Below are 18,461 nucleotides of genomic sequence, written 5' to 3' on the forward strand. Positions count from 1 at the left end.
CTAATCTCACAGTCCAGCATCTCCGAGGAGCTGAACTTAGAGGAGGGGGGTCGCTGGTTCAAATCCCGACCCTGCAGACCCTGTAGCCCCTGCAGACTCTGCAGACCCTGCAGACTCTCAGCAGATGAATCACACACGTCTGATTTTCTTCCCTCAGTTGATTTTAATGAAGAACTTTCAAATTAACAGACAAATTAAAAGAACGACCAGACGAAGAACATCCAGCTTCATTTAAAAAAATATAACAAACTTAAAAGCAGCCGGAGCTGCTCCTCTGAGCTCCTCCAGATGATGATGATGATGATGATGATGATGATCCTTTGGGAAGACATAAAGTGCATAAAGTCCAGCTGAGAGAAGCCGAGGAGCTTCTGTTCCACCTGAAGCTGACCCGTCGACGTCACAGAGAGTTCAGATGGTTTCATCTGCTTTGATTCGTGAAAACACACCGACTGTTTCAGCTGAGCAGCTCTTGAATCTGTTCCGTGCTTCAGTTCCCTCAGTCAGACAAACACAACCTTTATTGTGAAAGGCTCAATTGACCCTACTGTACTTCCTGTTGCCACTGACGGTCATGTGATGTGCACCTGCTGTCACACCTTGATCTCATCTGCTCACGTCAGTGTTCCTGTTTTCATTCTCTATTCCTTATTGGTTTTTATTGATTACCTATATATGCTGCGTACTCCTTTTATGTCCTTGACTATTGATTGTTGCTGTTGATTGACATCCGTGTTTGACTCAGTCCTCCAGAATAATAATAATCAATAATAATAATATCAATACTAACATTGTTATTATTAGTAATAATAATAATATTTATGATAACAATACTATTACTAATATTAACTATATTATTAATAATAATATTCATGCTGATGTTGTTCTCGCTGCTGCCGTTGGCGTGGAACAGGTGATGATGATGTCACTGTGAGAATGATCACATGACACTTGTTAACGAATCAAAGAGCAGTTTTCTTCTCCTGTTGACTTTTAGTAGATTTGAAGTTTCGAAACATTTGGACTGTGTATTGATCCAATCTGTGACGTCTGATTGGCCTCCATTCGTCCATCCATCAGTTTATTGATCTGTCCATCAGGCACTCTGTGTGTGTGTTTCATTGGTTTCCATGGTAACGAGGAAGATGCTCAGATCTTCATTCAGTCTACAGATGTTGATCCAAAGGTAGCAGAGGAGGAAAGAGGAGTGTTTCTGAAGTAAACACAAACACAGAGTGCTGGGCGCTGTCGCAGGGTGATGACATCATCTCTACAGGCCCAGCGACTTGCGTACGATCTTCTGGGCCAGTTTGTAGAACTGCTCTCTGTCCTCCCGCCACATTTTAGAGGCGTCGACGTTCGCTCCACTTTCATCGTTCGGCTCTGAGAGGAAACAAGGACACAACAGCAGGGAACAAGGAAACAAGGGAGGAAACAAGGAAACAAGACAAAAACCACGTCAAGCAAGCGTAAAAACCTTTCTGCACAATTGAGGAAGTGTTATTGAATTGTGCATGTTTATGGACGACTGGATCCTTGTAGAGATAAGTGTTCATATTTGGTTTAATCTGAAAACTAAACTCTTTGTGAACGAATCAAACTGGTCTCACATGTTTATTTTTGTAGTAGTATAGTATTTATTATACATGTATTTATACACTCCAGTATGTGTCGAGCTCTACATCCATATAATGAAGCGTAATGAAGCGTAATGAAGTGTGGATGGTACCTGCTAACATGCTGACTACAGACAGCAGGATCTTCTCCACACTCTGGACTGGACTCCACCTCTCTGCACTGCTCTCATATCCCATCGGATCGTCACCTGGAGCGTGGAGGATGGAGATACACACCCGACCGTCCGGATAGACTACAGGAGGAGGAGGAGGAGAAGGAGGACGAAGAGGAGGGACTTGTTAGTATCAGTCTGTACAATCTGACTTGAACCAGTTTGTTTAGTTCAGGTTCGGTCACAACAGACACAAACCACCGGCGGAGGTCCTGAACAGATCAGGTTCAAAAGGAGGACATTTTTAAAACTGGAGACATTTTTTAAGTCAAGACACTGTTTTAAAAGAAGAAGAAGAAGACAGTGTTTCAGAAGACATGTTCATAAGAAGACATTTAATCCGGCCTATGAGTCCTCACATCTACAGAAGAACAAATGTTTGTGTGTGTCCTCAGAGATTATCAGTGAGCCATCAAACATCCGAAGGTGTTATCAGGGAGCCATCAGTGTTTCCTGCTGGGGCTTCACGCTCAGCTGTCAGCGCTGCAGCTTCACTGACGGAAACTCATGGAAACATTTGTGGCTGGAAATAAAAGAAAAGTCGGAACGTCTTCAGTCTGAGACGAAGTTTCAGCATTTCATCTGAATGTGTGCTGGAACACAAATTATTTTACAAAGATATGAAACTTATAATAATCCATGTCTCAGTGAGGTGAATAACACCTGTAGACACTGTGATGATGATGTTTTCTTCTTCATGTGTTTCATCTTTATCTGCTGCTGTTTGTTGATGGAGGATCAGACGATACAGTTACAGCAGGAAGTTCAGCTCAGGGCTGTGCTGCTGTGTGTGTGTGTGTGTGTGTGTGTGTGTGTGTGTGTGTGTGTGTGTGTGTGTGTGTGTGCTGCTGCTGCTGCTGCTGATGATGATGATGATGATGACGGGTCAGCAGCGAGTGTCCTTTCCTCTAATCAGTATGGAGCGTGCTCAGACCGTCTCCCTGCTGTGACATCATCGCTCAGGCTGCAGTCCACTAATCACAGCGCTAATGACAGCATGCTAACGACATGCTAACAGCAGCAGGTCTTGACAAGTCAAATGACGGGTTTAAACACACACAGTCACATGACTGCTTCTGCTTGTTTTTGCTCCCACCAGGCATCTGTCTCTCTGCCTGCCTGTCTGTCTGTCTCTCTGTCTGTCTGTCTGTCTGCCTGTCTCTCTGTCTGCCTGCCAGCCTATCTCTCTCTCTGTCTGTCTCTCTGCCTGCTTGTCTGTCTCTCTGCCTGCCTGTCTGTCTCTCTGTCTGCCTGTCTCTCTCTCTGTCTGCCTGTCTCTCTCTCTGTCTGCCTACCTGCCTCTCTGCCTGCCTGTCTCTCTCTCTGTCTGCCTACCTGCCTCTCTGCCTGCCTGTCTGTCTGTCTCTCTGTCTGCCTGCCAATCTCTCTCTCTCTCTGTCTCTCTGCCTGCCTGTCTGTCTGTCTCTGTCTGCCTGCCAGCCTATCTCTCTCTCTGTCTCTCTGTCTCTCTGCCTGCCTGTCTGTCTGTCTCTGTCTGCCTGCCAACCTATCTCTCTCTCTGTCTGCCTGCCAGCCTCTCTGCCTGCCTGCCTGCCTGTCTCTCTGTCTGTCTCTCTGCCTGTCTGTCTCTCTGTCTGCCTGCCAGCCTATCTCTCTCTCTGTCTGTCTCTCTGCCTGCCTGTCTCTCTCTCTGTCTGCCTGTCTCTCTCTCTGTCTGCCTACCTGCCTCTCTGCCTGCCTGTCTGTCTCTCTGTCTGCCTGTCTGTCTCTCTGCCTGCCTGTCTGTCTCTCTGCCTGTTTACAAATGAAAAAAGAGTGGACTTACTGTTGGGATGAAACATGTCGCAGGTGAACCTCATCTTAGGAGGACTGAGAGGATAGTCGGAGGGAAAACTGAGGACGGCCGGAAACACTCCACCTTCAAAACATGTATCCTGAGGACCCCTGAGACACAGAGACAGCAGCGTCAGCTTCTTCCAGCTCTTCACACAACGCAGAACAACTTCATCTGAAACACTGACCAGCCAGAAAACAGGACGCGAGAGGGCGGCGTTATAAATCACTGGTTTTCAAAGTCAGGTTCTAGGGTTCCTTTAGGAGGTTCTAGTGGTCGCTGAGCTGGTTCTAGAGGTTGTTCAGATGGTTTTAGTGGTCAGCGCAGAGGCTCCAACAGTCCTTTAGGAGGGTCTAGGGTTCCTTTAGGTGGTCCTAGCTGTACTTTAGGAGATTTTAGCAGCCCTTTAGGAGGTTCTTGTGTTCACAGAGGAGGGTCTACTTGGCGTTTAGTGTATTTTAGGTGGTGGTAGTACATGTTAATGCTCTCCACAGACGAGGAGAACTGAAGGTGCTCTGGAGGGTCGTGGTAGAACAACATCTTTCTCTTTCTACTTTCATTCATGGCTCATCTGTATGTAATCAAGGTGCTCCAGTGAGGTTCCAGAGTCAGTACTGGATCAGTGTCAGAGTGTATTTTTATCATCGTGGTGTGTCGAGTATCTCGCAGCTGATTGGTGATGATCAGACTTCAGATGGTTTGAATATCTGCTCACAGTCCACCTTCCTTCCCTGAGCTGATCTGATCTTTTATCATCTATCTGTATATTATTTCTGACTCTCTGCTTCACCTCCTCCTCCTCCTCCTCCATCAGTTAAACAGATGACTGACCACACAAACAACCACAGTCATTGGCTATCTGCTCGGCCAATCAGCAGAGAGTCTGAGACGGGTGTTTTATCAGCCAGCCAACAAAACAAACTGATATAAATACCTGAACACAGAGTTCACCGTCTGAGACAGTTTGTCTGTTTGACAGATGAAACAGTTCAGTGTGAAACCAGATACAGACGAACTCTCTGTAATTAATGTCACACTAAAGCACCGCCCAGCGGTGGTCAACCTGAATTTGACTTGAGGACATTAAAGAGTACCTAAATTAGAGCTGCAACGATTAGTCGATCGGCAGAAAATTACTTGGTAACAATTTTTAAAATTGATTTATAATTGTTTAATTAAAACCATTTGTTTCCAGTTTCGGCTTTTCTCTGCTTTCTCTCAGTAAACTGAATCTCTGGGTGGAATGGGTTTTGGACTGTTGGTCGGGCAAAACAAGACATCAATCATCAATCAACTCATTAACTGATAATGAAAACAATCATCAGTCGCAGCACTAATAATGACTGAATCAGATCTGTTGACCCACCCGCAGTGGATCAGCTGATCTCCTGAAAACTTTTCTTAACAGGTCAAGACTTGTTTGTTTCTTCTTCTCAGTAAGAGGAACTCTCTCCTGCAGTGTGCCACAAGCTTCAGTCTTCTCTATTTGTACAAGCTGCCGTTATCAACATGGAATCTATCTCCATTTCTACGCAGACGACACTAAACTCTACATCTCTGCTTCACCTGACAAATTTCCTTCATTAAATGAGGACAAAACATCAACTTTGGTTCTCGGGGAAAACGGCCCAAAAGACAGAACCTCATTCCACATCATGGCTAACAATCAGAGACAAATCTAAGTTTCATCCAAATGGAGCTCAAATTTCAACCAAATTTCCAGAAAATGATGAAAGAAAAACGTGACTTGCTGCTTGTTTCCATCCACTGCTGCTGTTCCAATGCTCACATTGGAGTCGCTGACGCCACAGGATGTAATCTTTGCTCAAAAAATGACTTAAACGATATTGATCAATTATTAAAATAGAGAGCTCAAATTATTATCATTAATTTCAACCATCGGTTTAAGGATCTGGTCTTCTCTTAACTTTACTGATGTTGTCACTGTCAGAGCAAATAAAAGAGAAATAAAACATCAAAGTCGTGTAACTCTGGAGCATCTGACGGGAGTCACATCTCAGGACTGTCTCAGGTAATTATGGGATGTGGTGGCGGTGATGTCAGACTGAGCAGGAATGTGGACGAGCTGCAGGTTCAATTGAAGGGCAGACTGAAGCTGCTGGCACGCCAACAACAACAACAACAACAACAAAAACCACCACCACCGCAGGCTCAATCACAGCTAATGATGAAGACAGCCAGCTGCTGTCTTCACTGACATCACGTTCACTGCAGCTTCTCTCAACTGACTGGAAATGACTTCATTAAATATCCAAAATCTAGAAGCATAAGTTTTCCTGCTGGACTCAAGATGTCTCCTCCTTCACTGTGAAGTCCATCCTCAGTGTGTGTGTGCTGGAGGCTTCATGTTTCCACATCACACTTGTATAAGCTAAATATTGAACCATATTTGTGATGTCACACATCACGCTTGTAGGCCGCTCGAAAACAGACGTCTGTGTCAAACATCCGACTGTAGGACCAAGAAGAACAGGAGGAGGACGTGGGGGGACTTTAAGAAGCTGAACATAATGTCAGATACAAAATGAGATCTTTGATTCAACATCACTGAAATGATCTTTAGTTAAAGATTTAGTCCTGTTGAGCTCTTTGTGTGTCAGATCTGTGAGTGACGGAGCAGCGACACCTGCTGGTCACATCCACCATCACACCAGCAGCTGGGAATATACACTACAAATATATTAATGTTAAAAATGAACAACTGACGGATGAAGTGTCACAGTGTCTAAAGTTGAAGCTGATAATATGACAGCAGGATCAATAGTGTAACAGAGGACAATGAGCTGCAGCCTCGTGCTCACTGCTGGACGCTGGCTGCCTGTTGTTTTCAAGAAAATATGATATTTTATGTTATTTTCTGTTCCGTTGACTTGTTCTGCAGGTGACGTCACACAGTCACATCAGGATACTGAGGTAGAAACCAGAACAACAGAAGAGTTCATCCACAGCTCTCCAACAGAAACTGTTCAGATAGTTTCCATCAGATTATTTTAACAAGTAAAATGATATTTCCTTCCTAACCTACAATCGTTGTTTTTCTGAATGGAGTCTGGAGGTCACTGACAGCTGGCAGACAATCAGTGTGACTCATCATGTTTACAAGTTGTTCTGCCTGATCACATGTTTGTTACCATAGTGACGATCTGAAACTGGACCAAACACCTCCTTCATGTATTAACTGTGTACTCACATGATGAGAGCCTCCCATTCAAAGAAGTTCTCCTCATTGGCTGGACCTGCACAAAACAAACACACGCTGCTTATTGGTCCACGGATTCAGACTCCGGCTCACCTTCCCCTTCACCTGCTCCTCTGATTGGCCTGTGCCTTCAGGACCTGCCGCTCCGCTGCCCAATCCCTGCCTGCCACATGTTAAAGCCCCTCCTGACGTCACACAGACAGCGCTGTCCACACTGACTCTGCCTTTGATAATGGCCATCAGTAACAGAATGTGTCATATCATTTCGTTATGAATTGATTTCTTCTTTGGTTTCGACAGAAAAGGGTTAAGAGGTGTGCGAGTTAAAAACAAAAGTTTGATTTTTTTACGTCTGTGACGTATTCTACAGATACAGTGAAATGTGTGTGATGTTGCACGCATGGCGTCAATACGACTGTCAACAGATCATTCTCCCTGTCTCTCCGAATAGATGACACGCGCTGCAGACGCACCTGAGACACCTGTGACACCTGAGACACGCCGCTCATTCAAGTGTTACTGGGACAGTCCTTTAGTTAGCTCTCAGTTACTGGGACAGTCCTTTAGTTAGCTCTCAGTTACTGGGACGGTCCTCTCGTTAGCTCTCAGTTACTGGGACGGTCCTCTGGTTAGCTCTCAGTTACTGGGACGGTCCTCTGGTTAGCTCTCAGTTACTGGGACGGTCCTCTGGTTAGCTCTCAGTTACTGGGACGGTCCTTTAGTTAGCTCTCAGTTACTGGGATGGTCCTTTAGTTAGCTCTCAGTTACTGGGACGGTCCTCTGGTTAGCTCTCAGTTACTGGGACGGTCCTTTAGTTAGCTCTCAGTTACTGGGACGGTCCTCTGGTTAGCTCTCAGTTACTGGGATGGTCCTTTAGTTAGCTCTCAGTTACTGGGATGGTCCTTTAGTTAGCTCTCAGTTACTGGGACGGTCCTCTGGTTAGCTCTCAGTTACTGGGACGGTCCTTTAGTTAGGATCACTGGCTTAAACTGTGGGTTTGTTTACTACGCTTGTGATCATATGACCCGTCCAGCTGTTTTACTGATGTCACCTGTTCACGTCTCAGCAGCAAAGTGAAGCCTCAAGTCTGAACAGACTAACTGCGGCATGAACATCTCTGAGATCACATTATGAGTACGGCAGCAATATTTAGTGGATTAATCAATTAATAGATCCAAAAGAAATAATCAGCAACTATTCAGTTAATGAATTATCACGTATGTCATTTTTCACACATAAATGTTCTAAATTCCGGATTAAACTTAAAATCTTTTTAGACTAACAGGCCACTGGGCTTCAGGAAACTGTGACAGCACTTTATAGATGAAATAATTAATTGATTAATGGAGAAGATAATCATCAAATTCATTAAGCATGAAAACAAGTATTAGCTGAAGCTTCAATCAGGACTCAGCTGAACGCATCCTCATGTTAAAGTATCAGACAGTCTCACCTGCAACGATCCCCTCCGGTGGGTTCAGGGTCAGCTCTGAAACACAGAACACAAGGTGGAGTCAGGCTGTGACCTCGGACATCTGTTCTAACATGCAACAGTAAAAACTACAGTGGTGGGCGTAACAGCTGCTAACATGCTAACACTGACTAGCTAACAGCACAACGAACACCACATTTCAGCACATTCTCGGTGAACAAACACGTATCATCATAACCTCAACCTAATTATGGTTATATCAATACTAATCTGTTAAAACAGTTAAATATTAATCTAATATTGAGGCTAATCCTCCAAGCTAACCTCGTAGGCAAGGCTAGCCCCGGTATACTTCAGGTACACCAAACTCCATTCAAAAAACAAAGAAAATAAAGAGTATCAGAGTGTAACAAATAATAAATATTGTCGCTGTGTAGAACTAGGGTTTCCTAACCCGTAATGAAATCTAATCTTTATTTCGGTATACAAACAATGACTGTACTGTAGACTGTTTATGGTAAATTAAGCTTAGTATCGGAAAGAGATCGCCTATTTTCAAAATTACATCATTACCGTCTACGAACATTCTAGAGAGCGCTGACGAGCTACACAAACAAATTACATAATGTGATATGTTACCGCGGTGAATGCTACTGAGTGAGTCAAAATGATATAATTCAAATTACATTTTTACCATACTTTTCGATCTATGTTGCAATACATGAGCGACACTGCAGAGGAGCAGAGAAACACTAAACCAGCAGATTCTTTAATGGAAATTGGTGCAGGAGGATTACGGGCTCTCACGGGACTATTAGCTTAGCCTGTTTGCTAACTTTACAGGTTCTCCCATTGGCTGAAGGCGGTGTTACGACGCGGCTGGTTTGGTTCACTCACGTTTATACTCGGCCATGAGTCTCTTCAGCGCGGTGCCGGCCATCGCGGTTTAACGGAGACAAACCGCAAAACAAAAATCAGCTTCGAGTTTCACTTTTTTACTCCTTCAACGAAACTGTCACCACAGCTGATTCAACGCGCATGCTCAGATCGTGATTTCCAGTCGCGTGTCAGCTGACAGCGCCCCCTGCTGACAAACTGCAACAACAGCTCCACCAGAAAACATGTTCTCAATATTCAGTCAAAGAAGCGACAAAATAATCCAGTACACGGAAATGTACTGCATTTCAATTGTACCTCAGTGAAAGTACCTAAGTATTATCAGCAAAATGTAAAGTGTCAAAAGTAAAAGTACTCGTTGAGTAGTACGGCTGAAGCTGCTTTACTTACAGCAAACAAAGGATGTGGAGCGGATCAAAACCCTCCTGGATCCAGATCCTCCAGACTGACTCGGGACATTCTGTTAAACTGAGGCAGTCAGTATTTATTGTAAGTTAATGAGAGTAAAACCACATTCATGTTATATTAACAAGAAAAGAGACAATAAACGGCCGAGCTCATGTTTCTGTATTTATTTATTTATTTGTCTTTCCAATGTTTCAGTCACAACCAAAGATAATAAAATGTTCATGTTTTATATTGAATTCATTTATACCAGTATTTTACATCGTTACTATTGCTGCTCATTACATTGTTATATTTTCATATGACATAAAAGCTGATATATGGAAACATATATTTAATAATAAAAACAATACCATTCCTCCTGCAGTGTCCTTCCAGCTGTTTCTCTGTCATCTACCTGCACGAGATTCATTTATTTCATTTTATTTTTTTCTATTTTCGTTTTAAGCGTCAAACATTTACAGTCACTTGTTTCTACACATTTAATTAGAGAAACCTTCTAACTTTTCTCAAACATGATTCATTAATACTGATGTTCATTTGAAGAGATTGTGTTTAATTTGATTTTAACGATGTTTTCATCATCTGCACATTATGAAATCATTTGCATTTACATCATGTTATTGTTTATATTGAATTATTATATGAACATGTAACACTGTTTGATCACTTCTGCCTGAAAGAGTTCAGAATGAAAAACAGAAATGCTTCTTTCTTATTTTGTCCATGAGCACGTTCTCATGTTCAGGACTCATCGATTCTCCGGCAGCTCAGCAGCCGCTTCACGTGTCTGAAGATCTCCTTCATCTTCAGTCCGTAGACCACCGGGTTCAGCACGGTCGGGACCACCACCACCAGCACGGAGGTGACGATGGACGCGGCCGGTTCGCTCTCGGCCTGCAGCCGGCGGTGCAGCAGCTCGAAGGCGGTGCTGAGCGAATAGTTTAAGAAGACCAGCAGGTGAGGCAGACAGGTGTGCAGCGCTTTGCTGCTGAAGGCCCGCGAGCGGCGCAGACAGATGGAGAGGATCCTGCCGTAGGAGAAGAGCACGAAGGCGGCGGGCAGGAAGACGGTGGCCGCGGAGCACAGCAGTCCGTACACTTCGCTCAGCAGCACCGCGCCGCCGCCGCCGCCGCAGCTCAGGCTGACGAAGCTGTAGACGTCGCAGTAGATTCTGTTGAGACGCCAGCGGCAGAGCGGCAGGCGGCTGGCCAGCAGCACCGCGCCGCCCACCAGGGCGGCGGGCAGCAGCCAGCAGAGCAGCAGCAGCGCCGCTACAGCGGCAGGAGACACCAGCGCGGCATAGCGCAGCGGGCGGCAGATGGACAGGTAGCGGTCCAAGGCCATGGCCGACAGCAGCATGAAGCTGGAGCCTCCCAGAGAGTACAGCACGAAGGCCTGACACAGACACACCGAGCGGGACACCTGCACGAAGCCGCGGCGCGACAGCAGCTCGGACAGAACTTTGGGATAAACCGCCGTGCTGGCGGCAAGAGAGTTCAGCAGAACCGCCGCCACGAAGGCGAACATCGGCCGACGAAGGCTTCGCTGAGAACAGATGAGATAAACCACCAGAGAGTCACTGAACAACACGAAGACATACACTGCAAAAAACAAGAAGAAGAAGAGCAAACTGTGGTCAGACAGCGGCACGAGACCGTCCAGGGTCAGTGACGTCACTGAGGTCACGTTAGACTCTGCTGACCTCATGAGGGGACAGAAAACAACAAGAACAACAAGAAAACATCCAGAGAAGAAGAAACTGCCACTGACTGACTAATCAAGTTCAATCAGTCAGAATGCACCAGTTTAAAGACGCAGTGACATCATTATAGAAAACATGTATAAAACATATGTAAAACATGTATAAAACATATAGAAAACGCATGAGTTGATCATCAGCGAGAGACAGACTGAAGACAAACTGTCCGTCTGTTTCCTGTCACTGTTTTTATCAGACAGCCTTCGTCCTCAGTGGAGCTCATTAAACACGTCAGAGGACACGTCCACATCAGAACACGTCCTTTAACTCAGGAAGACACGTAAAATAACACGAACGCCATCATTTCATTCATGCACTCATTGGACAAATTCATTAAGAGACAGTTTTAGGAGATTTTGGTTTTGTTTATTGGAAACATTTCAGGTGCAAGTTAATGATATTTATTCATTAATCAGGCTTAGAGATACACCGGGTGTTGAATCACTTAACGGATTTTAATTATATGAAAGAGTTTTACTGAGTAAAATGTACAAAACAACATCACAGGACAACCTGTCTGTTGAGAGGACCGTCAATAGTTCAGAGTGTGAATTCAAAGAGAAGCGTCACTAATAACACTCCACTAATAATATGGCACTAATAACCACCAACCTGTCAGTCCTGTCTGACTTCCTGTCTGTGGCTCTCAGCTCACAGCCCATTGGTTCCTGCTGAAGATGTAAATCGGCTCAGTCATTCCCTCAAACAGCTGCTCGATGTAGTTTTCATCAAACTAACAGCAGGAAATAGTGCATCTATTGGGGACTATTTTCAGCGGCGGATGAAGCCACGTGTGTGTGAGTGTTTGTGGCAGCAGGACGGTGTGTGTGGGACTGAGTCCAGATAAACTACAGTGTGTGTGTTCATGGTGATGAAGGAAACAACAGTGAGGCTCACTGATGGGTTTTATTAATAATAATAATAATAATAATAATAATAATATATATCAGGCAGTGATACACACACACACAGCTCTGTTAGTAGAAACATTCATTTATTATCTCCACTTTTACTTTAATTCTAGAAATTTCATGAACCAAGTTTGAGTCTCATTTTTAGAGACTGTAAGTGAGACATTTTCGGGTTGAGTAAAAGTACTAATACTACACAGTACAAATACTATATATTCTGTCATTAGAGGATTATTCCTCATCATTAATGTGAAGCAGGATGTTACTGTTGGAGTTGGTCGAAGTGGAGCTCATTCTGAACTATCAGCTAATGATTATTAGTTCACTGTGGAACCATCAAATGTTTTTACAGGAAAAATGACGTCAACCATCAATCAGCTTTCTGTCAATCGACTAATCGATTAATGGACTGATCGTTTCAGCTGGACTTGTATAAACTGTTATATATAACAAAACATCATATTTCATAAACTCTTCATATGTTGTATTTTGTAAAGTAACTGCAGCTGTGAAAAGGATGTGCAGTAGAAGTAGAAAGACTCAAGTAAAGTACAAGTACCTTAAAACTGTATTTAAGTACAGTCCTGCTGCAGATCTATCTGTGTGTTACAGATATTTTGTAATCCTTCGTGAATTAAACACGTCCTGGTTCAGCCTGTAACTGTGTGGCCCTCAGCTGTGGCCGCTGACTGAGCGGTTACCTGGGTGTCAGAGGTCAGAGGTCATCAGCTTTAACAAACAACATGTGGATGATGTAATGTTGTGTAACAAGCTGCAGTTTGTCCTGAGAGGACAGACGGACTCTGAGGACCAGTGGGTCTTAATGAGAGCTGATTAAGGAGCTGCTCTCAGGTGACCTCGTTAACTCACCTGACTCTGGCCAGCTGTCCGTCAACACAAACACAAACACAAACACAAACGCCTGCATGTCAGCAGAGTGTCAGGCTGCTGTGACAGAACTGATGGGATTATATCACTTCAATAATCAATATGCAGTTATTTATCAGTTTTCAGTGGAAATTCACTGGATTAATTAGCATATCATGTTAATTAGCATATCTGTGACATCATCACCTGACAATTTTCACTTACAGGATTTTAAGAAAACCACCATCTTCAAACTCAGTCTGGAGAGAGCAGAAATCTCTCAGATCAAATGGCTTAAAAACTGTTTGGAACTCCTGGAATCATTATGGAAATATATTTGGATAGTATTACTTACATATACTTATATATCTTTACACATATTTAAGTAATAATATATTCCTGATGGGGTGTAACTCCAGAGTCACACACTGTCTTGGAAGTCAAGTTTGTTAAGTTCACAATGTTTCACCACATAAAGATATCGTTTGGGTAACAATGGTAATATTACTGTAAGAATATATACAATATAGATAGAGAACTGGGTTGAAGGGGGGTGATCTTTGTTACAGCTGTGTTTAATGACGAAGAAAAAAAGAGTCTAACACAGAGACTTTGCTTCTGTAATAAGAGCTGTTCCCATGACAGCAGCTCCGGCCCATGGTCGAGACACACAAGGACCCCCTTCAGTTCGCCTATCAGCCCCGACTTGGAGTGGAGGATGCTGATCTACCTGCTCAACCGCGTCTACGCCCACCTGGATAAGCCGGCGAGCACTGTGAGAGTCATGTTTTTTGACTTCTCCAGTGCGTTCAACACCATCCGCCCGGCTCTACTGGGTGAGAAACTGGCGGAGTTGCAGGTGGATGCCCCCCTCATGTCCTGGATTGTCACCTGACTGGCAGACCACAGTATGTGCGCTTACAACACTGTGTGTCAGACAGAGTGGTCAGCAACACCGGGGCCCCGCAGGGGACTGTCCTCTCTCCCTTCCTCTTCACCGCCTACACCACGGACTTCAGCTACTGCACTGAGACCTGCCATCTTCAGAAGTTTTCTGACGACTCAGCGATAGTTGGATGTATCAGCAAAGGTGATGAGGAGGAGTACAGGGCTGCTGTGGAGAACTTTGTCACATGGTGCGAGCAGAACCACCTGCAGCTCAACGTGACAAAGACAAAGGAACTGACTGTTGATCTGAGGAGGACCAAGGCGCCGATGACCCCTGTTTCCATCCAGGGGGTCAGTGTGGACATTGTAGAGGACTACAAGTACCTGGGAGTTCACATAGACAATAAACTGGACTGGGTAAAGAACACTAATGCTCTCTACAGGAAGGGCCAGAGCCGTCTCTATTTTCTGAGGCGGCTGAGATCCTTCAACATCTGCCGGACTATGCTGAGGATGTTCTATGAGTCTGTGGTGGCCAGTGCTATCCTCTATGCTGTTGCATGCTGGGGCAGCAGGCTGAGGGTGGCGGACTCCAACAGACTCAATGAACTGATCCGCGCAAGGCCAGTGACGTTGTGGGGGTGCAGCTGGACTCTGGATTCTCTGGAGCCGTTCACACTGAGTAGTGGCCTGACACCGTCCCAGGGTTTGAGTCTGTTAAGGTCTGACCTAACAGACGGCAGAAGTTGTTGTCTTCTTTAACAGGTTTGATTTTAATATTGGCAGCAACAGACTTCCATCACAAACAGTAAATGTTGGCTGCAGATCTGAGTCACTATTCTTTAAGAAAAACACTCCAAGGAGTCTTATCAAAAATGTGTGCCTTTAAAAACGAATATTTGCTGATTGAATATCAATATCAAATCAGGCTCAAAGGTAAACACGACAGGTTCATGACGTCGGGACATCACACGCCACAGCAGCTCTTTAGTTTTGTGATAAATTTATTTGGTATCTGTGAGTAACTACAGTCGTAGTGTTCTCATACATGTCATCTGCAGTTCATCAAACTGATATATATTTATAAAAATTAGAGAAATATAATCTACATACATCTAATACAAAAGCAAATCAGTCTAGGAGTGAGTCCACTGCTTGGTTTAGTGAGAGGGGGGGGGTTAATTGTGACAAATTAAGTGCTGACGAGAAGATCTCCAAGAAGACGGATGCTCAAATGATGATATTATAATAATGAATCTGTGCATTAAATAAGTCTAAAAATAAAACATTCTTAAAAACAAACAACCACCAAACACACAAACAGGTTTCAACAGCAACATGGGGTAATGCAGATCACACACAAACACGCCTGTGAAGTTTAAAGAAGTCTCTTTGGTTTCTGGTTGAAAACTGAATCAGCCCCTTAAAGCCTTTAAATAAATGTTTAAAGCACAAACAAACAGCTGGAATGTGGCAAAAAAACGACGACTTCGACATCAGCGTGAACACGTGAACTCAAATCACATCCGGGTTCCACCAGACTCACTGAGGGGATACAGGTCCTGTTACTAAAGCTGCTGTTGGAGGGATTTTAACTTCAAACATTTATAGTGTTTTCAGAAAACTAGACGGAGACGATCACTTTGAACCAAATCATCGAACATTTCTAATCACTTGTTGTGTTGAAGGTTCACAGAGAAAAAACCACGATGTTCTTCTGACTCACAAAGTGACATGTTAGAAAGGTTTTCCTTCCTCACGTGATATTCAATATTACAGAACAACAAACTGTAAATAGTGACATTTGCAGAAATATTTCATTTGCACTGATTTGTGCAATGTCTCATATTTAAGAGATCTCTATCTTGTAATTATAAAATGAAAAGATCTGTATGAAAACGAATGCGATGCTAACGATGCTAAGTCATAAGTACGAGAGAAGTATCTCATAATTACGGGATCGTATGTCAGCTTTGCGAGATACAATCTAATTATGAGATAAACATCTTGAAATTATGAAGTACAGAAGGGATAAGATGTTGTAATTATGGGGGTTTTATCTTCTAACTATGAGACGCCAAGTCATATTTACAAGATACATAACGTCATAATTATGAGAAAATTTTGAACAATGTGAAGACAGTGTGCTTCCGTACAAATGACTAATATTCATTAACTGCAGTTTTGCCTCCATACGGAGTTTAAGAGACATGACATCGTAAATCCTCAAAATGTCCTCCCAAAACTCACCTGTGGACTGTGTTTACTTTCAAAAGCCCATTCTGGGACTTTTAGGGGCATTTTAACAAAATTAGGGAGAACATCTTTCAGTGCTAACAAACTTCTTTTAAGGCAGCCAAAAGGAAAATGACTTATTTTGTCCCACAACATGACAAATGTCTGGTAGAGAAACTTTGTATCACCCAGACTGTCATTAAAACTCAGCGTGTTGCTTTAAGGCTAACAACGTAAGGCGGAGGTGACGTTAGCTTGAAGATGGTTTTAGAGTAAAACTGCTGTCGAAGTCAAAAATACAAACAAGACGGAAAGAAAAGTGCTCAAACAGAAGAACCAAACTGACATTCAACATTTCTCAGCTGAACACATCAGATGCAAACGGGGAGCAGCTAGATTATAGACTAAAAAATGGGTTATCGTTATATAATTTATCTTCATCACTGTCATCATTCTGGTTCTCACCCCGAGCCTTACATTGACACAGTTGGGTCACATTAGCATTAAGGCACCTGGTGGCAACATTAGTAAGGGTGACATTAGTTAGCTGTCTGAAATGAGTTCTAGTGAGGTTTAATACCCAGCAGTATCAGGATGATGAGTTTATCAGTAAAATCTGGATCATCTTTAGGTGATACATGTCATTTTCATCCCTCTTGTCTTCACCACACCGTTAGCTGCAGTGCTAACATGCTAAACGACTTCTAGATGTCTTTTTGCTTGATGTCTGGAGTTGTTAGCTACCTGGAGCTTTTTAACTCTTCTCACAGGGAGCCACTTTATTGTTAGGTGACCCAACTCTGTGAATATAAAGCTCTGTTCATCTCTGCCTTCATCATCCTTCCTCTTCACTGCTTCCACCATACCATCTCCTTCCTCACCTGGACTCCCACAGGGAGTAGGTCTGGTTCACATACAGTACATGTTTCATGGTTTAGTCATACAGAGAGTCCCTGCAACAACAACAACAACAACTACAGCTCCCATGAGTCTTTGGTGGAGGGGCCCTGGGAGCTGTAGCTGAATGTTATTTGTTATAGTCATATTTCATTAGCATTAGATTGTACTTCAGGACTAGCATGTGTCCTACTAGCAGCTCTTCATCAATGTATTTCCTCATAAAGAGCTGAGACGTGATGCTGGGAGTTTTTTGTCCAGATCATAATTCGGAGATACAACAATGTTTATTTTATTAGCATTCAATAACGACAACTCCAACACTTCTTAGACATTGTACTGCTGTATAAAATATAATGGGAGCTGTGGTTAGCATGTTGAAGCTCCCTCTGGAGATAAACAAACAACAGCTTCTGATCTTTAGATATTCAAATATTATCTAAGAATGGACAGAGAACCCAAGTGTCCTGTTTCAATTATACGTCTTTAAGATAGAGCAATGAAATAAACTCCAAGAGGAAACACAGTAATGAATAAATGCTAGCCTGAGAGGGGCGGGGCTTCTGTGTGTTCTGGGGCGTCAGGTGGGCAGGGCTTAGCACACAGCATGATACAGGTAAGACTAAAGGACTCACTAAAGGAGATTAAGTTTCTGTCATGAATAAAGAAAACGAGGTTGGACTGAGGACTGGATACTGTTTTTTTAAATAATGGTCTATGCTCATCACAAGCCCCGCCCACCTGCTCCTCCAATAGCAACACAATCTGTTATCTGTGGGTAAGTTTGTCCTGCTCAGGTCTGACAGGCTGAAGAGGAGCACCACCTCCTTTTCCTGTGGGAGTCCAGACCAACACTGCTTTATTCCTCCTCTTCCTCCTCCTCCTCTTCTTCCTCTCCAGCCATCACCTCCACCAGCAGCTCGGCAGTGCAGGTTGCCTCCCCCAGACTGTTGACCGCCTTCACCGTGTATTTGGCATCATCGTCACCCGACACCTGCAGGTATGGAAACATGGTTAATGTCATTAGTAACACCTGTGTTATGCTGTCTCAGAGCTGCTGTGTGACACGTCCTGCTAGGAGACGAAAAATGGCCGACATTAAAAACTCCATAGACCTTTCTCAAGGTCAGACCCGGTCTGAACCCATAGACTGTATATAAAGATGGCCGACCCAATCACGAGCACACCACAATCAATCATAGCTGTCAATCATGACGTCTCACCCCGTTTTTATAGCATCAAATAACTAATTAAAACCAAACTGATCATAAAAACGTTTGAACAAACATCAGCTGATAAGAACTACCTGAAATGACAGAAACCATCTTTGGAAAAAATGTATTTGATGGGTACTTTGATTTTT

General features: G+C 43.6%; 3 protein-coding genes across 3 annotated transcripts in view; all 3 read right to left on the minus strand.

The window, feature by feature from the left end:
- Positions 1–142: 142 nt before the first annotated feature.
- ube2g2 (ubiquitin-conjugating enzyme E2G 2 (UBC7 homolog, yeast)) lies at positions 143–9,265 on the minus strand. The gene is made up of 6 exons (XM_070914362.1): positions 9,134–9,265; positions 8,258–8,293; positions 6,796–6,841; positions 3,576–3,694; positions 1,730–1,870; positions 143–1,383 (listed from the first exon to the last, which is right to left on the minus strand). Exons 1-6 carry the CDS (start codon positions 9,174–9,176, stop codon positions 1,271–1,273), a joined length of 498 nt encoding a protein of 165 aa, XP_070770463.1. The 5' UTR covers positions 9,177–9,265; the 3' UTR covers positions 143–1,270.
- Positions 9,266–10,282: 1,017 nt separating this feature from the next.
- LOC139291976 (olfactory receptor 6N1-like) lies at positions 10,283–11,248 on the minus strand. The gene has a single exon (XM_070914071.1). It carries the CDS (start codon positions 11,246–11,248, stop codon positions 10,283–10,285), a length of 966 nt encoding a protein of 321 aa, XP_070770172.1.
- Positions 11,249–14,952: 3,704 nt separating this feature from the next.
- Positions 14,953–18,461, minus strand: part of mylka (myosin, light chain kinase a) — a 54,850-nt gene continuing 51,341 nt past the window's right edge. The window contains exon 36 of the mRNA XM_070915107.1: positions 14,953–18,092. Within this exon, the coding sequence (XP_070771208.1) occupies positions 17,958–18,092 (135 nt within the window). The 3' untranslated portion in view covers positions 14,953–17,957. The remainder of the gene's footprint in view (positions 18,093–18,461) is intronic.

Source organism: Enoplosus armatus, chromosome 11 (assembly GCF_043641665.1).
Source record: "Enoplosus armatus isolate fEnoArm2 chromosome 11, fEnoArm2.hap1, whole genome shotgun sequence".
NCBI classification, from domain to species: domain Eukaryota; kingdom Metazoa; phylum Chordata; class Actinopteri; order Centrarchiformes; family Enoplosidae; genus Enoplosus; species Enoplosus armatus.